The 16,081-nt window shown below is 37.3% G+C and overlaps 1 protein-coding gene and 1 long non-coding RNA gene across 4 annotated transcripts; one reads left to right on the top strand and one right to left on the bottom strand.

Moving 5' to 3' along the window:
- The first annotated feature begins 1,099 nt into the window (after positions 1-1,099).
- On the top strand, positions 1,100-8,756 carry LOC311294738 (tripartite motif-containing protein 16-like). 3 transcript variants are annotated; one of them, XR_014628110.1, is made up of 7 exons: positions 1,100-1,788; positions 5,653-5,748; positions 5,844-6,077; positions 6,656-6,815; positions 7,263-7,310; positions 7,558-8,286; positions 8,564-8,756. XR_014628110.1 is itself a non-coding variant. In XM_084415766.1 (6 exons), exons 1-6 carry the CDS (start codon positions 1,216-1,218, stop codon positions 8,082-8,084), a joined length of 1,638 nt encoding a protein of 545 aa, XP_084271892.1. In that variant the 5' UTR covers positions 1,100-1,215; the 3' UTR covers positions 8,085-8,714. The 3 variants fall into 3 exon arrangements, 1 of the variants encoding a protein (XP_084271892.1); XR_014628111.1 differs by having other exon boundaries at positions 7,558-8,279; positions 8,564-8,692; XM_084415766.1 differs by having other exon boundaries at positions 7,558-8,714.
- A 2,635-nt stretch (positions 8,757-11,391) lies between these two features.
- Positions 11,392-14,340, bottom strand: LOC311294884. The gene is made up of 5 exons (XR_014628126.1): positions 14,163-14,340; positions 13,980-14,080; positions 13,074-13,174; positions 12,891-12,991; positions 11,392-12,285 (listed from the first exon to the last, which is right to left on the bottom strand). It is a non-coding gene; the product is annotated as an uncharacterized lncRNA (long non-coding RNA).
- Positions 14,341-16,081: the final 1,741 nt, after the last annotated feature.

Below are 16,081 nucleotides of genomic sequence, written 5' to 3'. Positions count from 1 at the left end.
GTAAGAATTTTGAAAGAAATCGGCCCCTAGTTGGCGCTAACTAGTTTTATGTCTCTGTAATCACGTTGTTTTTCACACATACACACAATATTCATGCCATTTGCTCCATAGACAAAATAACAGCTGAAAAGTAATGTCAAACTAATGAGGGTGTTATGATGCTCGGGATCTGTAATGATCATAATTTGTGTGTAATCCTGAGTTTATCCTGATGGAAAAATAAAGAAGCCTTAAACTCCAACAATCTTTTGGAAACAGGGTGTTTTAAACACACAAACAGTTCAATTTAAATGAAGTGCCCATAGATTACAGCTCCATTTCAAGGGTGCAAATATCTTCAAAATTAATCAGATTCAGTTACCGCCCATGAGTGTAAAGCCTAACGTGATTGGTTGTAGTGAAAACGTGCTATGATTGGTCAGCTCAATTTGGCTATTATCTGATTGGCTTGAGTAAACGGTGGGTGAAGTCCACTTATTTGTGGATTTGTCTGCACATGGATGCTAGAACTGTTTCTAAATCCACAGATGCGTGAGGGGATTTAGGCTACAAATGCACAGAAAGCGGTTCACAAATAAATGCCAGAAGGAGTTGTGTTTGTGACAAAACACATTTTAATTTTAATTTTTTTTTTTGAAAATCTAATTTTATATATTTGTGAGTTTTATCATTTTTTTGTGAAACTCTTTACATTTATTTGTGGATCTTAATCTATTTATTTGTGAATTTGATACATTTTTGTGAATCTGTTTACATTTGTTTGTGAATCTCTCAATCTATTTAATTGGAATAATGCAACAATTCTAACCCCATAGTAGAAGCTACATATGTAAGTTTTACTCCTTCCAACAATGCTAAAAAATGTATGTTATAGCCAAATATGACGTGCTTCTGCAACACGCATCCCATGATCATCTGAGAATCTCTTCATCAAGCCGTGGAAGCCTTAAATTTAAGGAATTTAACAGATTGAATTATTCATGTTCTCAGAACTTGTAATTACGATGTTTTCGACTCCACTAGGGCACATAAACAGCAGTAAAGTGACTCTCCTTCACCAGGAATGAGGAAGCTGCTTTACAGACACTCCTGTTTTACACACGTCACTCAAACACAGAAGCAGGAAACTATTTCAACTCCTCAGTTCAGAGAAACAGAAACTGAAGTATTGTTGAGCTGTTGTGTGTTTGTGTCTCTCTGTATTCATGCAGTAAAATGGCAGAAGCCAGATTTTCTCAGAATGAGTTCACGTGTCCAGTGTGTCTGAATCTCATGAAGGATCCAGTGGCTATTCCCTGTGGACACAGTTACTGTAAGATCTGTATTACAGACTGCTGGGATCGGGAGGATGAGAAGAGAGTCTACAGCTGCCCTCAGTGCAGGCAGACCTTCAGTCCAAGACCTGCTTTAGCTAAAAACACCATTCTGGCTGAACTGGTGGAGAAACTGAAGAAGACTAAACTTCCTGCTGACTGTTACGCTGGAGCTGGAGACGTGCAGTGTGACGTCTGTACTGGAAGAAAATACAAAGCCGTCAAGTCCTGTCTGGTGTGTCAGGAATCTTACTGTCAAACTCATTTTGATCGTCATGAGGAATTTCACTCTCGTAAGCCACACAAAGTGATTGATGCCACTGGACGACTGCAGGACATGATCTGCCGTAAACATGATAAAGAGCTAGATATGTTCTGTATCACTGATCAACAGTGCATATGTGTGTGGTGTAAGGAGAGTGAACATAAAAACCACAACACTGTATCAACTGCAGCACAGAGGACAGAGAAACAGGTATGAACTGAGAGGGATTGATCACACAGAAATGAAAGTGTCTTTATTTACTCACTCATTTACTCATGTTGTTCCAAACCAGTTTGACTGAGTTTCTTCTGTGGAATATAAAAGATGATATTTTGAAGAATGTCTCGTCTATTTTAGTTTATACATTGAAAGTCAATGGAGTAAAAAAGTTCCAAGCTCCAAAAAGGAGAAAAAGCATAAAAGTAATCTAAACAACTAGTGGTTAAAGAAAGGAGTACACTTGAGTGTATTGACTTGCACTTGTAGTGTACTTCAAATTAAAAGTATATTTTAAAAAAACCTGTACTTGCAGATAATATAATATTAATGAAGTGAAAGGCCACTTAAGTGCACTTAAAGAGAGTCAACTTCCATGACTGTTTCATAAGTACACTTTAAAAAGTGTGTTTTTATCATTTAAAATGAAAGTTTTTCTTTAAAGTACTTTCTATTCAATTTAACTCAATAGAATTATGGGTAACACTTTAAAATACGGATCCTTCGTTAATGAATAACTACACAGGAACAAATGAGTAACACAATGTTAACAATCTAGTAACTACAGTTAACTAACAAGTAACTCTGATTAACGAATTAGTAAGTAATAGCACACAGATTTAAGTGGTAGTTCACTATTAACTAATCAATAACTACTATTTTTTAATACTTCCCAGAGAACTACTGATTTTTTTACAGATTTAAGTGGTAGTTCACTTATAACTAATCAATAACTACAATTTTTTAATACTTCCCAGAGAAATAATGAAAAAAATTCACAATTCATGCAAAACTTAATAACTAATGCAGGAAAAATTACTAGCACTAGATTAACATTACTGCTAGATACTGTACACTAATTATCAATATGTAATAGCGTAGCAGACTTATGATTTGGGAAAGCTGTCAATAATTAGCCTATGCACTGCTGTCTTTTAGAGAACTATTCATATTCAATTAGTGTACAGTATCTAGCAGTAATGTTAATCTAGTGCTAGTAATTTGTCCTGCATTAGTCATTAATTAGTTTTGCATGAATTGTGAATTTTTTTCATTATTTCTCTGGGAAGTATTGAAAAATAGTAGTTATTGATTAGTTATTAGTGAACTACCACTTAAATCTGTAAAAAAATTCAGTAGTTCTCTGTGAAGTATTAAAAAATAGTAGTTATTGATTAGTTAATAGTGAACTACCACTTAAATCTGTGTGCTATTACTTACTAATTCGTTAATCAGAGTTACTTGTTAGTTAACTGTAGTTACTAGATTGTTAACATTGTGTTACTCATTTGTTCCTGTGTAGTTATTCATTAACGAAGGATCCGTATTTTAAAGTGTTACCGAATTATGAAATTACATTATGTAACAACTGAGACAAGTCAGACACGAATATTTGTTATAGTTTAATTACCTGTCAGGGATCACTGGTGAACCTAGATTATTTTAGTTCAAAATATGTTTGAGCTTATATATCTCAATATTAATAACAGTCTGGTTAATTTTGAGTCTTGAACTATAAACTCTCAAGTGTTGGCTTTCTAAATGTATGTGTGTTATGTTTCTATTCAGAATTACTTATGAGCAGTAACCTTTTTATTTTGGGCATTTCATGTATGCAGCACTTGCCAAAATTGGGGGTGATGGGGAAGGGGTTAACAACTGATATTTAGAACTCACTCTGGGAATCTGCGTCCCATCCTCCAAACAGGACAAGACGGTCTCCGTTACCCAGACAACGATCAGATAAGGTTTTATGGGTGTTAAAGAATGTGGTCAAATGCAAGAGAGAGACCATGAAAAGACAGAAACAATCTTCCATGCAGACTTCGCTGCATTAGACAGAAACGAACTGATCTAGAAATGAACGTGCATTCCAGAAACTGTGTGAATGATTGTGATGTTTTGTGTACTATTATGTATACACCATGGTATGTATTTTATTATACAACCAACGGTCAGTGTAACTTTACCTGTATCATGTCTCCTATCTAATTACTCCTCATTTAATGACTCACACTTTGATGTACATCACCTTCTCTTAGAATGCAGTGTGGATTCGTCATATCTATCTGAGTATTAATGAACAGAAAATAGTACTTGAGACAGCGTCGTAAATCTCCCACAAAAAGGAAACTCCCGCCAGAAATTCCCTTTTTGAGCGCCTATTGAGATCAGAGGAGTGAGGTTTACTCGCACAGCAACTACCAGCTGGCCTCCGTTACACTGATACTGGGGGAAACCCCACCCCCATCCCTGGGGCCCTGGACCCTGGGCCCAGCAGGCCGGAGCACTGCCTGCCTCCCCAAAGGGAGACAGACTGCCTCTTCTTCAATCCAGAAAAACTGCAACTTTACCATCATTGAAATGGCAACGATCAACTCCTGGCCTTCTTGGCACTTCAGGAGGACGCACCGTCCAGCGTGCACTCAGCAGGCCAGGACAGCAGGCTTCGACTCACCACAGCCATGTGCTCGAAGCCACCATGCTAGCTCCGACCCACAACAGCTTCGGAACCACACGATGGCATATTGCACCATGACTTTTGACCCTCACGGACCCACCAACAGACTCATTTTTCAACGACTTCAAGAATTGTCCACGATTGCAACTGACCATGCAAGTATTTAATGAGGTGTTCTGAAAATGATCAGCTGATGGTTCTTTTCATACTAAAATAGATCTTGCTCCATAGATCTATTTCCTGCTTCCGGTTCCATAACACTCACCACTTGACCTATGCATGTATGTATGGATGGATGTATGTATGTTTGTTTGTTTGTTTTGTTTTGTTTTGTTTAGTTATGTTTGTGATTTAGTTAATAAAACTTGTGCACAATTATGCATTTGGTTTCTGATTCTCTGTTTGCATACAAAGTCCCTTTTACGATCTTGATCTTGTTACATGCTTTAAGCGTACAGGCTAGGTAATAATTATTTTTCAGTGACCATGAAAGATACATTGTTCTTAGAATAATTAATAATCAATCGGTTTGTTGGAACTGATTAATTGATTGTAATATTAATTTGGCTACCTCAAAGTTAATCTAATTAACCCAAATATTAATAATTAATCATAATTGGTAATTATGGATTATTATTAATATTTCCCCCTTTAAGCTATTATTATTACAATTATATACTTAAATCTTACTTAAGTGGGTCAAAAAGTCACTATTGAGTTCAGCTAATTCCTTTATATTTACATTTAAACTATAATACATATCATTTAATAGCAATTAACATGCAATTACGTCGTGTCTGAAAACATTCCGTTCAGTTCACACTTATTTCACAATTATATTCTTTTAAAGTATATCATTTCCAAAATAAGGGCAGTCTTTAAAATATGATACTTTTAAAAGAGCCAAATTTTTATTCACAAATCAAATCATTGATTAACTCATGTATGTGGAGCCCAAATCAAATATGACATCAAAAACATCAAACTTCACTGGTGTTTGTGTCATGACATCATGGTGTTTAGTCATGTGACTGTGACGTGAAAGAACCAATGAGGTTTGATGTTATTGACGTGTCACCATATTTTATTTGGCCTCTGTAAACCGCTGAGACATTCTTCTAAATATCTTCTGTTGTGTCTCACAATAGACAGAAAGTCATACAGGTTTGGAGCGACATGAGGGAGAGTAAATGATGATACTAATGATATAAAACTAGGCACTGATGAAATACTGCTGACATTCATTTCAGGAAACCATGAATCTGTGGTTTGAACCAGACAGTAAAAACTTACCATGCAAGATCTTTAACCACTTCACCAACTCTGGAATCATGTAACTTTAAAGTTTGTATGACAGTAGTTTATGTGTCATTCCCTGTCATTGGTTTGTCCTCCAGAAACAGCTGAAGGAGACGCAGATGAAGATCCGTCAGAGAATCCAGCAGAGACAGAAAGATCTTCAGCATCTGAGAGAGGCTGTGAAGTCTCATAAGGTGAGTCTGGAGAAGAAGAGAAGTTTGAGACGTCTCAGTTTGGACTCTGTCAGTCGTGCTGAAGCCACTGTGTGATTGTGATGTGTGTGTAACAGCGCTCTGCACAGACAGCAGTGGAGGACAGTGAGAGGATCTTCACTGAGATCATCCGCTCCATTGAGAGAAGCCGCTCTGAGGTCACACAGCGGATCAGAGATCAGGAAAAGACTGCAGTGAGTCGAGCTGAAGGACGACTGGAGCGACTGGAGCAGGAGATCAATGATCTGAGGAGGAGAGACGCTGAGCTGGAGCAGCTTTCACACACACAAGATCACATCCAGTTCCTGCAGGTAACAGAGATCTAGAAGAACAGGGTCATAGTGGACTTGAGCAAGATCCTGCTATGACAGAGAAACATTTCATGAGAGCAGAATGAGCCGTTGACTGAGATGTTGTCAGGAATTCAGTCAGATTCAGTCAAGTGTTGTGTTATCATATAATCATCAGTCAGACTCTCAGTCTCATCTGATCATCTTCTGTTTAAAGAGACACACTTACAAAGCCCTTGGAAATTTACCATTAAATATTAACTCATTTTTCCTTCTGGTTTCTTCTGTCTTGATGAAATCAGTGAACCTGATATTGATAATGTTGATAAAGTTAAACAAACAATTTTCTATAGAAATTACATTGAGTATATTTGAGTTTATCATACATGTGTGTCAGTTCATTATTATTAAGTGTCAAATACTGGAGTTTGTCGCATTAAATGATGAATATGAGGAGAATGTGCTGATTGTGTGAAAGTGCTGGATTGAAGCGAGTCACTGAAGAGAAGTCAAGTCAACAAGAGCCGCTCAGATCTGATATAGTGCAGGTTATTGGCTGAAGTGTGGAGATGATGAGTTTTGATTTCTGTTTTCTGTAGAGTTTCCAGTCTCTCTCAGCACCTCCTGAATCTACAGACGAACCCGACGTTTCCTTCAGTTCTCTCTCCTCTTTTGATGGCGTGAGAGAATCTGTCCGTCAGCTGAGAGTCAAACTGGAGGATTTCTGCAAAGAGGAGATCAAGAAGATCTCAGACGGAGGTAAAGTCCTGCGCCTCGTTTATACAGACGTGTGGAGAAAGATCCCAAATCTGAACGTACAACCGTTTCTGAAATGTTCCTACGATTTAAAAAAACATCCACAAAATGTCCTTAAATGCATCCCAGTTTTAAATCCCAGTTATTAATAAATTAAATTCAAGTCCATCAAATCCTCCTACAGAACGGCCACAAATATCTCTTGATGATTCAGAAATACGGACTCATCATCGTGGACAACCGTTTATATATACACATGACGGAGGATGAATTTAGGATCAATCCGATGTGTGTGTTTTATAAATGAAGCCCCTGGAGATTATTAATCTGCTCTCAGAAATGAGTCCATCATCTAATATTATAGAACATCTTATTAGAAATGTCTTAGAAATGAATGTATTTTATCTTGTAATTTCTCTTCACACTGTTCATGTGTGTTTATTTCCACAGTCACTTTCACCAACATGAATCCCAAGACCAGGAACGACTTCCTACAATGTGAGTCACTAGAAAACAAGCAGAAAAACTCACTGAATGTGTTCATGTTCTTCCTGTAGAAGGAGAAATAAATCATGATAGAAGAGTTTTATAATTGATCATGTAAATGATGATTTGCACAGGATATTTGGTCAGCTGTACTGAGACACTGATGATACACTGAACACTGATTCATGAAGAGTTCAGATACATTAAAAGATCAGACAGATTCATAATTCCTGTTTCTGATGTGTTTTCTCTCCATCAGATTCCCATCAGCTCACTCTGGATCTGAACACAGTGAATAAACACCTCAGTCTGTCTGAGAGGGACAGAGTGATTACTAACATTGGCACAGAGCCGTATCCTGATCATCCAGACAGATTTGATCATTATCCTCAGGTGTTGTGTAGAGAGAGTGTGTGTGGACGCTGTTACTGGGAGATTGAGTGGACTGGAGATAAAGGTGTGTATATATCAGTGTCATATAAGAGCATCAGCAGGAAGGGACGGAGTAATGAGTGTGCGTTTGGATATAATGATCAGTCCTGGGGTTTGGTCTGCTTTTCCTCCAGTTACAGATTCAGTCACAATAACATACACACTTCTCTCCCTGTAAAGCCCATCAGCAGAAGAATAGGAGTGTATGTGGATCACAGTGCAGGAACTCTGTCCTTCTACAGCGTCTCTGACACAATGAGCCTCATCCACACAGTCCAGACCACATTCACTCAGACGCTCTATCCTGGGTTTGGTTTTGGTTTTGGTTATGGATCATCAGTGAAACTGTGTTGATGTTTCAGAACAGATTGTAGAGAGATTTTACCCAGAATACTTTGAGCTGCACGATAAATCAGTAACAGTGAGATACAGAGACTCTTATTTTAATTTTCTTTAATATCTTAACTTCTGCCACAGAAAAAATAGAATGTGTGTATTAAATCATTTAAAGAGACAATAAGAATGATGTGTGTGTGTGTGTGTGTGTGTGTAATGTGTGCCCTTGTTTATAATACATTGTGGGGACCAAATGTCCCCATAAGAATAGTAAAACCTGAGATCACCTACATTGTGGGGACCAGCCAGCGGTCCCCACTTTTCAAAAGGCTTATAAATCACACAGGATGAGTTGTTTTGAGAAAGTAAAAATGCAGAATGTTTCCTGTGATGGGTAGGTTTAGGGGTAGGGTTAGTGTAAGGGGACAGAATATACAGTTTGTACAGTATAAAAACCATTACGTCTATGGAGAGTCCCCACAAAGATAGTGAACCAGACATGTGTGTGTGTGTGTGTGTGTGTGTGTGTGTGTGTGTGTGTGTGTGTGTGTTTATCAAGCTATAATTGTATATACATAAACATATACATACACATATAGGCTATTAATTAAATTACTATAAACAGTTTTAACAGTGTGTGTGTGTGATAATAATAATTAAAAAAAAGAATCATTCACAATTCATATAGACAGAATCAAAACAAATTCTGCTAGTTTTTCCAAACATATTTTTCTTACACAAACACTTCGCTTCGCCTCAGAAGAAGGCCTTTGTTAACCGCCGCAGAGCCATGTGGAGCACTTCATGATGGAGAGATGCACTTTTATGATGATAGATGCCTTTTATGATGGAGTGATGCACTTTTATGATGGATAGATGCACTTTTATGATGGAGTGATGCAGTTTCATGATGGAGAGATGCAGTTTCATGATGGATAGATGCACTTTTATGATGGAGTGATGCACTTTTATGATGGAGAGATGCACTTTTATGATGATAGATGCCTTTTATGATGGAGTGATGCACTTTTATGATGGATAGATGCACTTTAATGATGGATAGATGCACTTTTATGATGGAGTGATGCAGTTTCATGATGGAGAGATGCAGTTTTATGATGGAGTGATGCAGTTTCATGATGGATAGATGCACTTTTATGATGGAGTGATGCACTTTTATGATGGAGAGATGCACTTTTATGATGGAGTGATGTACTTTTATGATAGATAGATAGATAGATAGATAGATAGATAGATAGATAGATAGATAGATAGATAGATAGATAGATAGATAGATAGATAGATAGATAGATAGATAGATAGATAGATAGATAGATAGATGCACTTTTATGATGGAGTGATGCAGTTTCATGATGGAGAGATGCACTTTTATGATGGAGAGATACAGTTTCATAATGGAGAGATGCACTTTTATGATGGATAGATGCACTTTTATGATGGAGTGATGCACTTTTATGATGGAGAGATGCACTTTTATGATGGATAGATGCACTTTTATGATGGATAGATGCACTTTTATGATGGAGAGATGCGCTTTTAACATCGAGAGATGCACTTTTATGATGGATAGATGCACTTTTATGATGGAGTGATGCACTTTTATAATAGATAGATAGATAGATAGATAGATAGATAGATAGATAGATAGATAGATAGATAGATAGATAGATAGATAGATAGATAGATAGATAGATAGATAGATAGATAGATAGATAGATAGATAGATAGTAGGGCTGTCCCCGACTATGGATTTTCATAGTCGAATCAGAATCGTCATGTCTTGCCTATAGTCGACTAATAGTCGAATCATGTGTATGGGGGTGGGGCTGGGGGCGGGGCTTTAACGTTTCAAAGTCGCGATGTACAGAAAATCACATAAAACTATAGAAGAAAATGTATAAAAACATTTTGGATCAATAAAACTAAGAAAAAACATAAATAACTCCAGAAAGGCCACACTGCAGACAGGATTTAAAATTCAAATTAAATCGGCTAAATTACCTGTGCGAGCAGGCCAGCCTACAGCACAACATCAATGCACCGAAAAAATTAACAATTAATTTAATAAATTAAATTAGAACAGAATATACCTTTCTAATAAATAAAAATACAAAACGAAATAAATCAGAATCAAGTCACAAGATGAGCAAATGTGTGCAAAATGCCTAAAGTGCAGAGGAATATATATTCAAAACACAAGCCACAAATAGTTAGATTAGATAACCCTGACAGATTAATAAATGAAATAAAAATAAAGAAATTATTAAAATAACGATAGTAGCCAGAATTTTCAACTTGTATTTTTAGCTGCAGAAACAACAATAAATGCTAATCTGGAGAGGCAGTCTTTTTAGCTAAAAATGTTCACAGCATTCAAAAATCCAATTAGAACCGGTGTGGTATAGTATTCGGTAACCCTATAGTATTCGGTAACCCTGAGGACCCAAGCAATCCGATTGGTTCAAAGCACGTTTTATGGGTAATCGCTTTAGTGCCTGGTTATAAATCATACAAAAGTATGTTATTATAGAAGACGTTTGTACTACGTTTTAACGAGTCATTAATGTATTTAATGTATTTTAAATGATACGTTTCATATACTAGTATTTAACTGAAGCTATAGATTGTGAAATTAAACATTTCTCGTTGTTCGTGTGTTTTTTAGTTAGCTTAGATAATAGCATAGCATACAGCTAACGTTATCCGATGATCGTGCTATGAGCTTAAACTGCACTGATACTGCCTTACCATATTCACAGCCATTCGTAATGCAATTATAATTATGTAATTATTTTTTATCCTCAATAATCAGCGCAATATGTTACAAGTACACTTTTATTTATTAAAAGAGCCATAAAATAATATTTATTTGTGTATATTACTATTTTTGCTATTACATTTAAATAAATTACAGAATGCTAGCTATGTTTTGTGGGCATAAATATTAATTGGTTGTCTAGCCTTGACTAAAGAACACTATAATGTAATTATGGAATCACAATCTTAATGTAATTAATCAAACACCTTAATTCATATAATAATCTTTATTTTAAAGAAATAACATGTTAAAGTATGTTTTGTGACGAAATTATTTGTTTTAAAGAAATAGGGCATAATATGTTTTTTTTATTACAAGCATGTAATTTGTGTACTAATGCATATGATTTATGTCATAATAATTCTTAATACAGAACATCATACAACACAATAACATTTAATCTAATTAAATTAGAGAATCAAAACTTATATAAAAATTGTATTAAATTACACAATACAATACATAATGAATTCTGAAACTGAATTATGAGATGTAATATATTACATTTTTATTAACACAAAACTACAAGCAAAATGCACATCGTTTTAGGACATTTATAGAGCTTTTTAAAATACACAACAATACAAAGCAGCTTTAAACAAACATACTCTAGTATGTCTTTACTTTCCTAAACACTTTTGTGATAGTCCTCTGGCTATAGATTGTGAAGATTTAAAAACCATTAATGTTGAGTTAGCTGTGTTAAAATATTTAATGAATTGTAAGGTTAAAGTTTTTTGAGAGCTAATGAGACAAATAGATGCAGTGTATTTTGCTGTATGAAAAGTCAAATCTTTAGTTTGAAGTAAATTCATGTTGTCTAGGCAAGTCACCTTTATTTATATAGCGCTTTTTACAATACAGATTGTATCAAAGCAGCTTCACATTGATAAAATGAAAATAATACAACAAAGTTTGTTTCTAGAAGAAAATTGCATCATTGTCCACCCAAATTAGACAGATCAATAATATTGTTGAATATTAAATGTCCCCAACTAAGCAAGCCAAAGCCAAGGCAACAGTGGCAAGGAACCAAAACTCCATCAGGTGACAGAATGGAGAAAAAAACCTTGGGAGAACCCAGGCTCAGTCGGGGGCCAGTTCTCCTCTGGCCAACCAGCGAACAGTGTATGATTATGATCCAGGCAGCATTACAGGTCAGAGGTCAGATTGGTTGTGTCGATGAGGTCGGCACTTCAGGGATGCGTCATGGTTGGGTCCACGTGCAGGTCCACCATCTAGTCTGGATACGGCCGGAGTCCACCTCACTTCAGAAACGGAGAGACTGGTTGACAATTCAGCACTGCGTTGTCGTCGCGTCCAGGCGTAGGTCCTTCATCTGATCTGGATACGGCCTGGATCCGGCGGACTGCGGTAAACCTCGGTATAAGCAGAGAGACTAATATTAACGTAGACGCCATTCTTCTTATGATGGAACGAGAACATCAGGATTTATGGGAAGTGTTCCCGGTTCCGGCTGGCCTAATCTATGCAGCCTAATATGGAATTATAGAAGTCTATAATGTGTTATGTGAATGCTAGGTCAAAGAGATGTGTTATTAGTCTAGCTTTGAACTGACAGAGTGTGTCTGCTTCTCGGACAATGGTAGGAAGACTGTTCCAGAGTTTTGGTGCTAAATAGGAGAAGGATCTACCGCCAGCAGTCGATTTTGATATTCTAGGAATTATCAACTGGCCGGAAATTTTGAGATCGCAATAGACGTGACGGACTATAATGCGTTAAGAGTTTGCTCAAGTACTGGGGAGCTAAACCATTTAGTGCTTTGTAAGTAATCAGCAATATTTTTAAATTTGTGCAGTGCAGTGTTGACAGAACCGGGCTAATATGGTCATACTTCCTGGTTCTGGTAAGAACTCGAGCTGCTGCGTTTTGGACTAAGAAAGGAACTCTGCAAAAACACACAAACAACACGTCACGTGCAACTGAACACTTGCAGTCTTTAGTGCTGTGGAACACCACTCACTGTTTTTGCTTTGATATGCAAGCCCAAAGGTGCAACGCAGCAGCAGACGCAGCTAGCCCGTTGAACCTGAGGTGTCATGGATGGACTGACTTGAGGGAACTCTGCAAAAACACACAAACATGCTACAGCACGTCACGTGCAACTGAACACTTGCAGTCTTTAGTGCTGTGGAACACCACTCACTGTTTTTGCTTTGATATGCAAGCCCAAAGGTGCAACGCAGCAGCAGACGCAGCTAGCCCGTTGAACCTGAGGTGTCATGGATGGACTGACTTGAGGGAACTCTGCAAAAACACACAAACATGCTACAACACGTCACGTGCAACCAGAGCCGGACAGTAACGGAGTACATTTACTTGAGTACAGTACTTAAGTACAATTTTGAGGGATCTGTACTTTACCCGAGTATCATTTTTGGGGAGTACTCATGACTTTACTCAAGTACATTTGGGAGGCAAATATTGTACTCTTTACTCCGCTACATTTCTATCCATAACCGTGAGTACCCGTTACTTCTTCAAAAAAAAAAAAAAAAAGGAAAAAAGAAAAATCTTGGAAACCCTCAATTTGTTGTTTCCCTCTCAAACGTGATTGGATTGTGCAGGCGCCACTGATTGGGACAGCCTATCAGCAATCACCTTCAGCTTTCCGCCAAAGTCAACTCCATGGTCAGATTTAGATAAGAGACGAAACCATGGACGAAACAATGGATGAAGACGCAGCAGGTCCGTCCCGGGAATGTGCCAACCCGTGGCCCCACCTCGCCAGACTATTTCAATTTTCTGAACAAGTTAATGATAGTTTTCGCTTCAAGTGTTTGCTGTGTTTACCAGTGTAAGCACTGTGGCAGTAGTAATGCAATATTTAGAAAATGTACTCTTGTACTCTTGATACTCAAGTACTTTTAAAAACAAGTACTTCAGTACTTTTACTTAAGTAGACATCTGACTGTAGTACTTTTACTTGTACTTGAGTAAAATTTAGCAAGGGGTATCTGTACTTTTACTCAAGTAATGAAGCTGTGTACTTTGTCCGCCTCTGCGTGCAACTGAACACTTGCAGTCTTTAGTGCTGTGGAACACCACTCACTGTTTTTGCTTTGATATGCAAGCCCAAAGGTGCAACGCAGCAGCAGACGCAGCTAGCCCGTTGAACCTGAGGTGTCATGGATGGACTGACTTGAGGGAACTCTGCAAAAACACACAAACATGCTACAACACGTCACGTGCAACTGAACACTTGCAGTCTTTAGTGCTGTCGAACACCACTCACTGTTTTTGCTTTGATATGCAAGCCCAAAGGTGCAGCGCAGCAGCAGACGCAGCTAGCCCGTTGAACCTGGGATGTTGTGACATTAAAAGGCCATTTTAATGACACACTCCACAAGATAAGATATATCAGCCCAAAAGTGACTGAAACCTTCCGTTCGTCTCAGTATTATAAGGCTGATCTGTACAACAAAAGATAAAAAAAACAATTACTTAATGTTAGTTTAATGAGTTAGTTAACCAAAACATAAAAATCAGCCATCAGTTTCTCCCAACATATTATCAAATGATACCAGGGTGAGAAAATGTGTTTTTTTGGTGATATAAAAAATTCGAGTACTTATTTGTACCAACACGATCCCATAAAATGCTTACCTCAGGAATCAATTCACACATTAAAAGGTCAAAATGTTCAAGTTTTTTGTCCTTCTTTTGCTCAAACACAATGTTGTCAATGTGTCCTAAAAGTTCCTCAGCATGTGCTGACAAGGCTGGATGAAAGCTCTTAGGTTTTGCCATTTCCCCAGTCTTCATTTGCCACCATTTGTTCCACGTGGGTTTCACCGAGCCTTTCACAATTCCTTGAAACAACTCCTGAAAAAAATATTTCGTATAGCAAACAATATCTAGCCATTTTAAATTTTGTAAAGTCTTATATGTACCTGAATTTCAGCATCACTGACAAGAGAACAAATTCCTTTTTTTTTCACCTCCTCGACTGTCCTAAATTTAAACCCACAGTTGTTAGAGTCAGCCAGCCTCCACTGTTCTGGGTACTCAACAGTCCATTTTCCCAAGTCCCAAGTATTTCGGAAGGCATTGCTTTTGTACAAAAGAAAAAAGAAATTAATACATGTACATTAGTAAATAAAGATCACAATTTTAACATTTATATGGCACATAATACCATAGTATAGCCAGGTCCATCGCAGAAATTGACTTGTAGTTGCCAGTGGGGTCGTAAACTCGAATACGATTCAGCAAACCATCCAAGACCTTTACAACATAAACAGAAACCGCTTTAACCAGAGTAACAATTGTTGAGTAAAAATGTATTTTCTTAATCCACACATACCCACAAAATGAAGTGATTTCCCTTTTCGGGGCTCTGTCCACCAACAATTCTTGGAATAATGACCGTGTCATTCTCATCAAGGTCCTTTAAATTATTTTTAAGTAAATAAGTAAGTAAATGTGTCCCCTGCCACTGAAATTTAATTAATAGATTTTCATTTACCCTCAGACAAGAAATGTGACTGTCATCCACATGTTTCTTGGTAGTGAAGGATCGCCACCAGAGAACGAACGTGTGCACCTGTAAAGCAGTTCCACCATGTGCTTTACAGAGCTGTGCAATCCTTGTGTCGAGAATCTAAAAGAAATAGTAGATTTCAATTAAATGTTTTGAAAAATATAAGTAGTATATATGGAGGTTCGTGTACAAATGACCATACAAATAAGCTGCCATTGGACGCATATGGAGGGCTCGCTTGAGTCCCAAAATTTCTTAAAACTCTAGAGCCTTCCAGAGCTGAGATATGGAGATTCCACAAAGCATTTATTCCATTGGGGCAGACAGTGAAATTTGGGGATAAAATTTGGCCCTTTTTGCAGCTTTTTGTTTAACCGTTTTCTGGAAACCGGGACTAATTAGAGCTATTACAAATATGTTTCAAAAATGTTATCAAATTAAAATTCTAACGTCGTCATTCAGCCATGGGAAACTTTTCTTCTGTGGACACAGTGTCTCGAAATCTTCAACTGTGGCCTGGCATCTCGGAAGCTGAATGAGTGGCCGCTTTCTGTCGGTTTCCTCACTCAAAATCCTCATATACATTTCCTAGAAAAAAAAAATGCTTTGTAATTGTCTTACATATATAATATATAACAGACTTCCAATTATTTGACATCTTACCTCTTCTA

The sequence above is a fragment of the Rutilus rutilus genome (assembly GCF_951802725.1).
Source record: "Rutilus rutilus genome assembly, chromosome: 1".
In the NCBI taxonomy this organism is placed as follows: Eukaryota; Metazoa; Chordata; class Actinopteri; order Cypriniformes; family Leuciscidae; genus Rutilus; species Rutilus rutilus.
The sequence above is the reverse complement of the archived record's forward strand: the minus strand, read 5'-3'. Positions and strand labels throughout refer to the sequence as shown.

Excerpts from the sequence above, each read along its gene's own strand:
- LOC311294738 (XM_084415766.1), top strand. The coding sequence starts at position 1,216 with ATGGCAGAAGCCAGATTTTCTCAGAATGAGTTCACGTGTCCAGTGTGT. Across the intron at positions 6,816-7,262 it reads CAAGAAGATCTCAGACGGAG|TCACTTTCACCAACATGAAT; the intron begins GTAAAGTCCTGC and ends TTATTTCCACAG. Across the intron at positions 7,311-7,557 it reads CAGGAACGACTTCCTACAAT|ATTCCCATCAGCTCACTCTG; the intron begins GTGAGTCACTAG and ends TCTCTCCATCAG.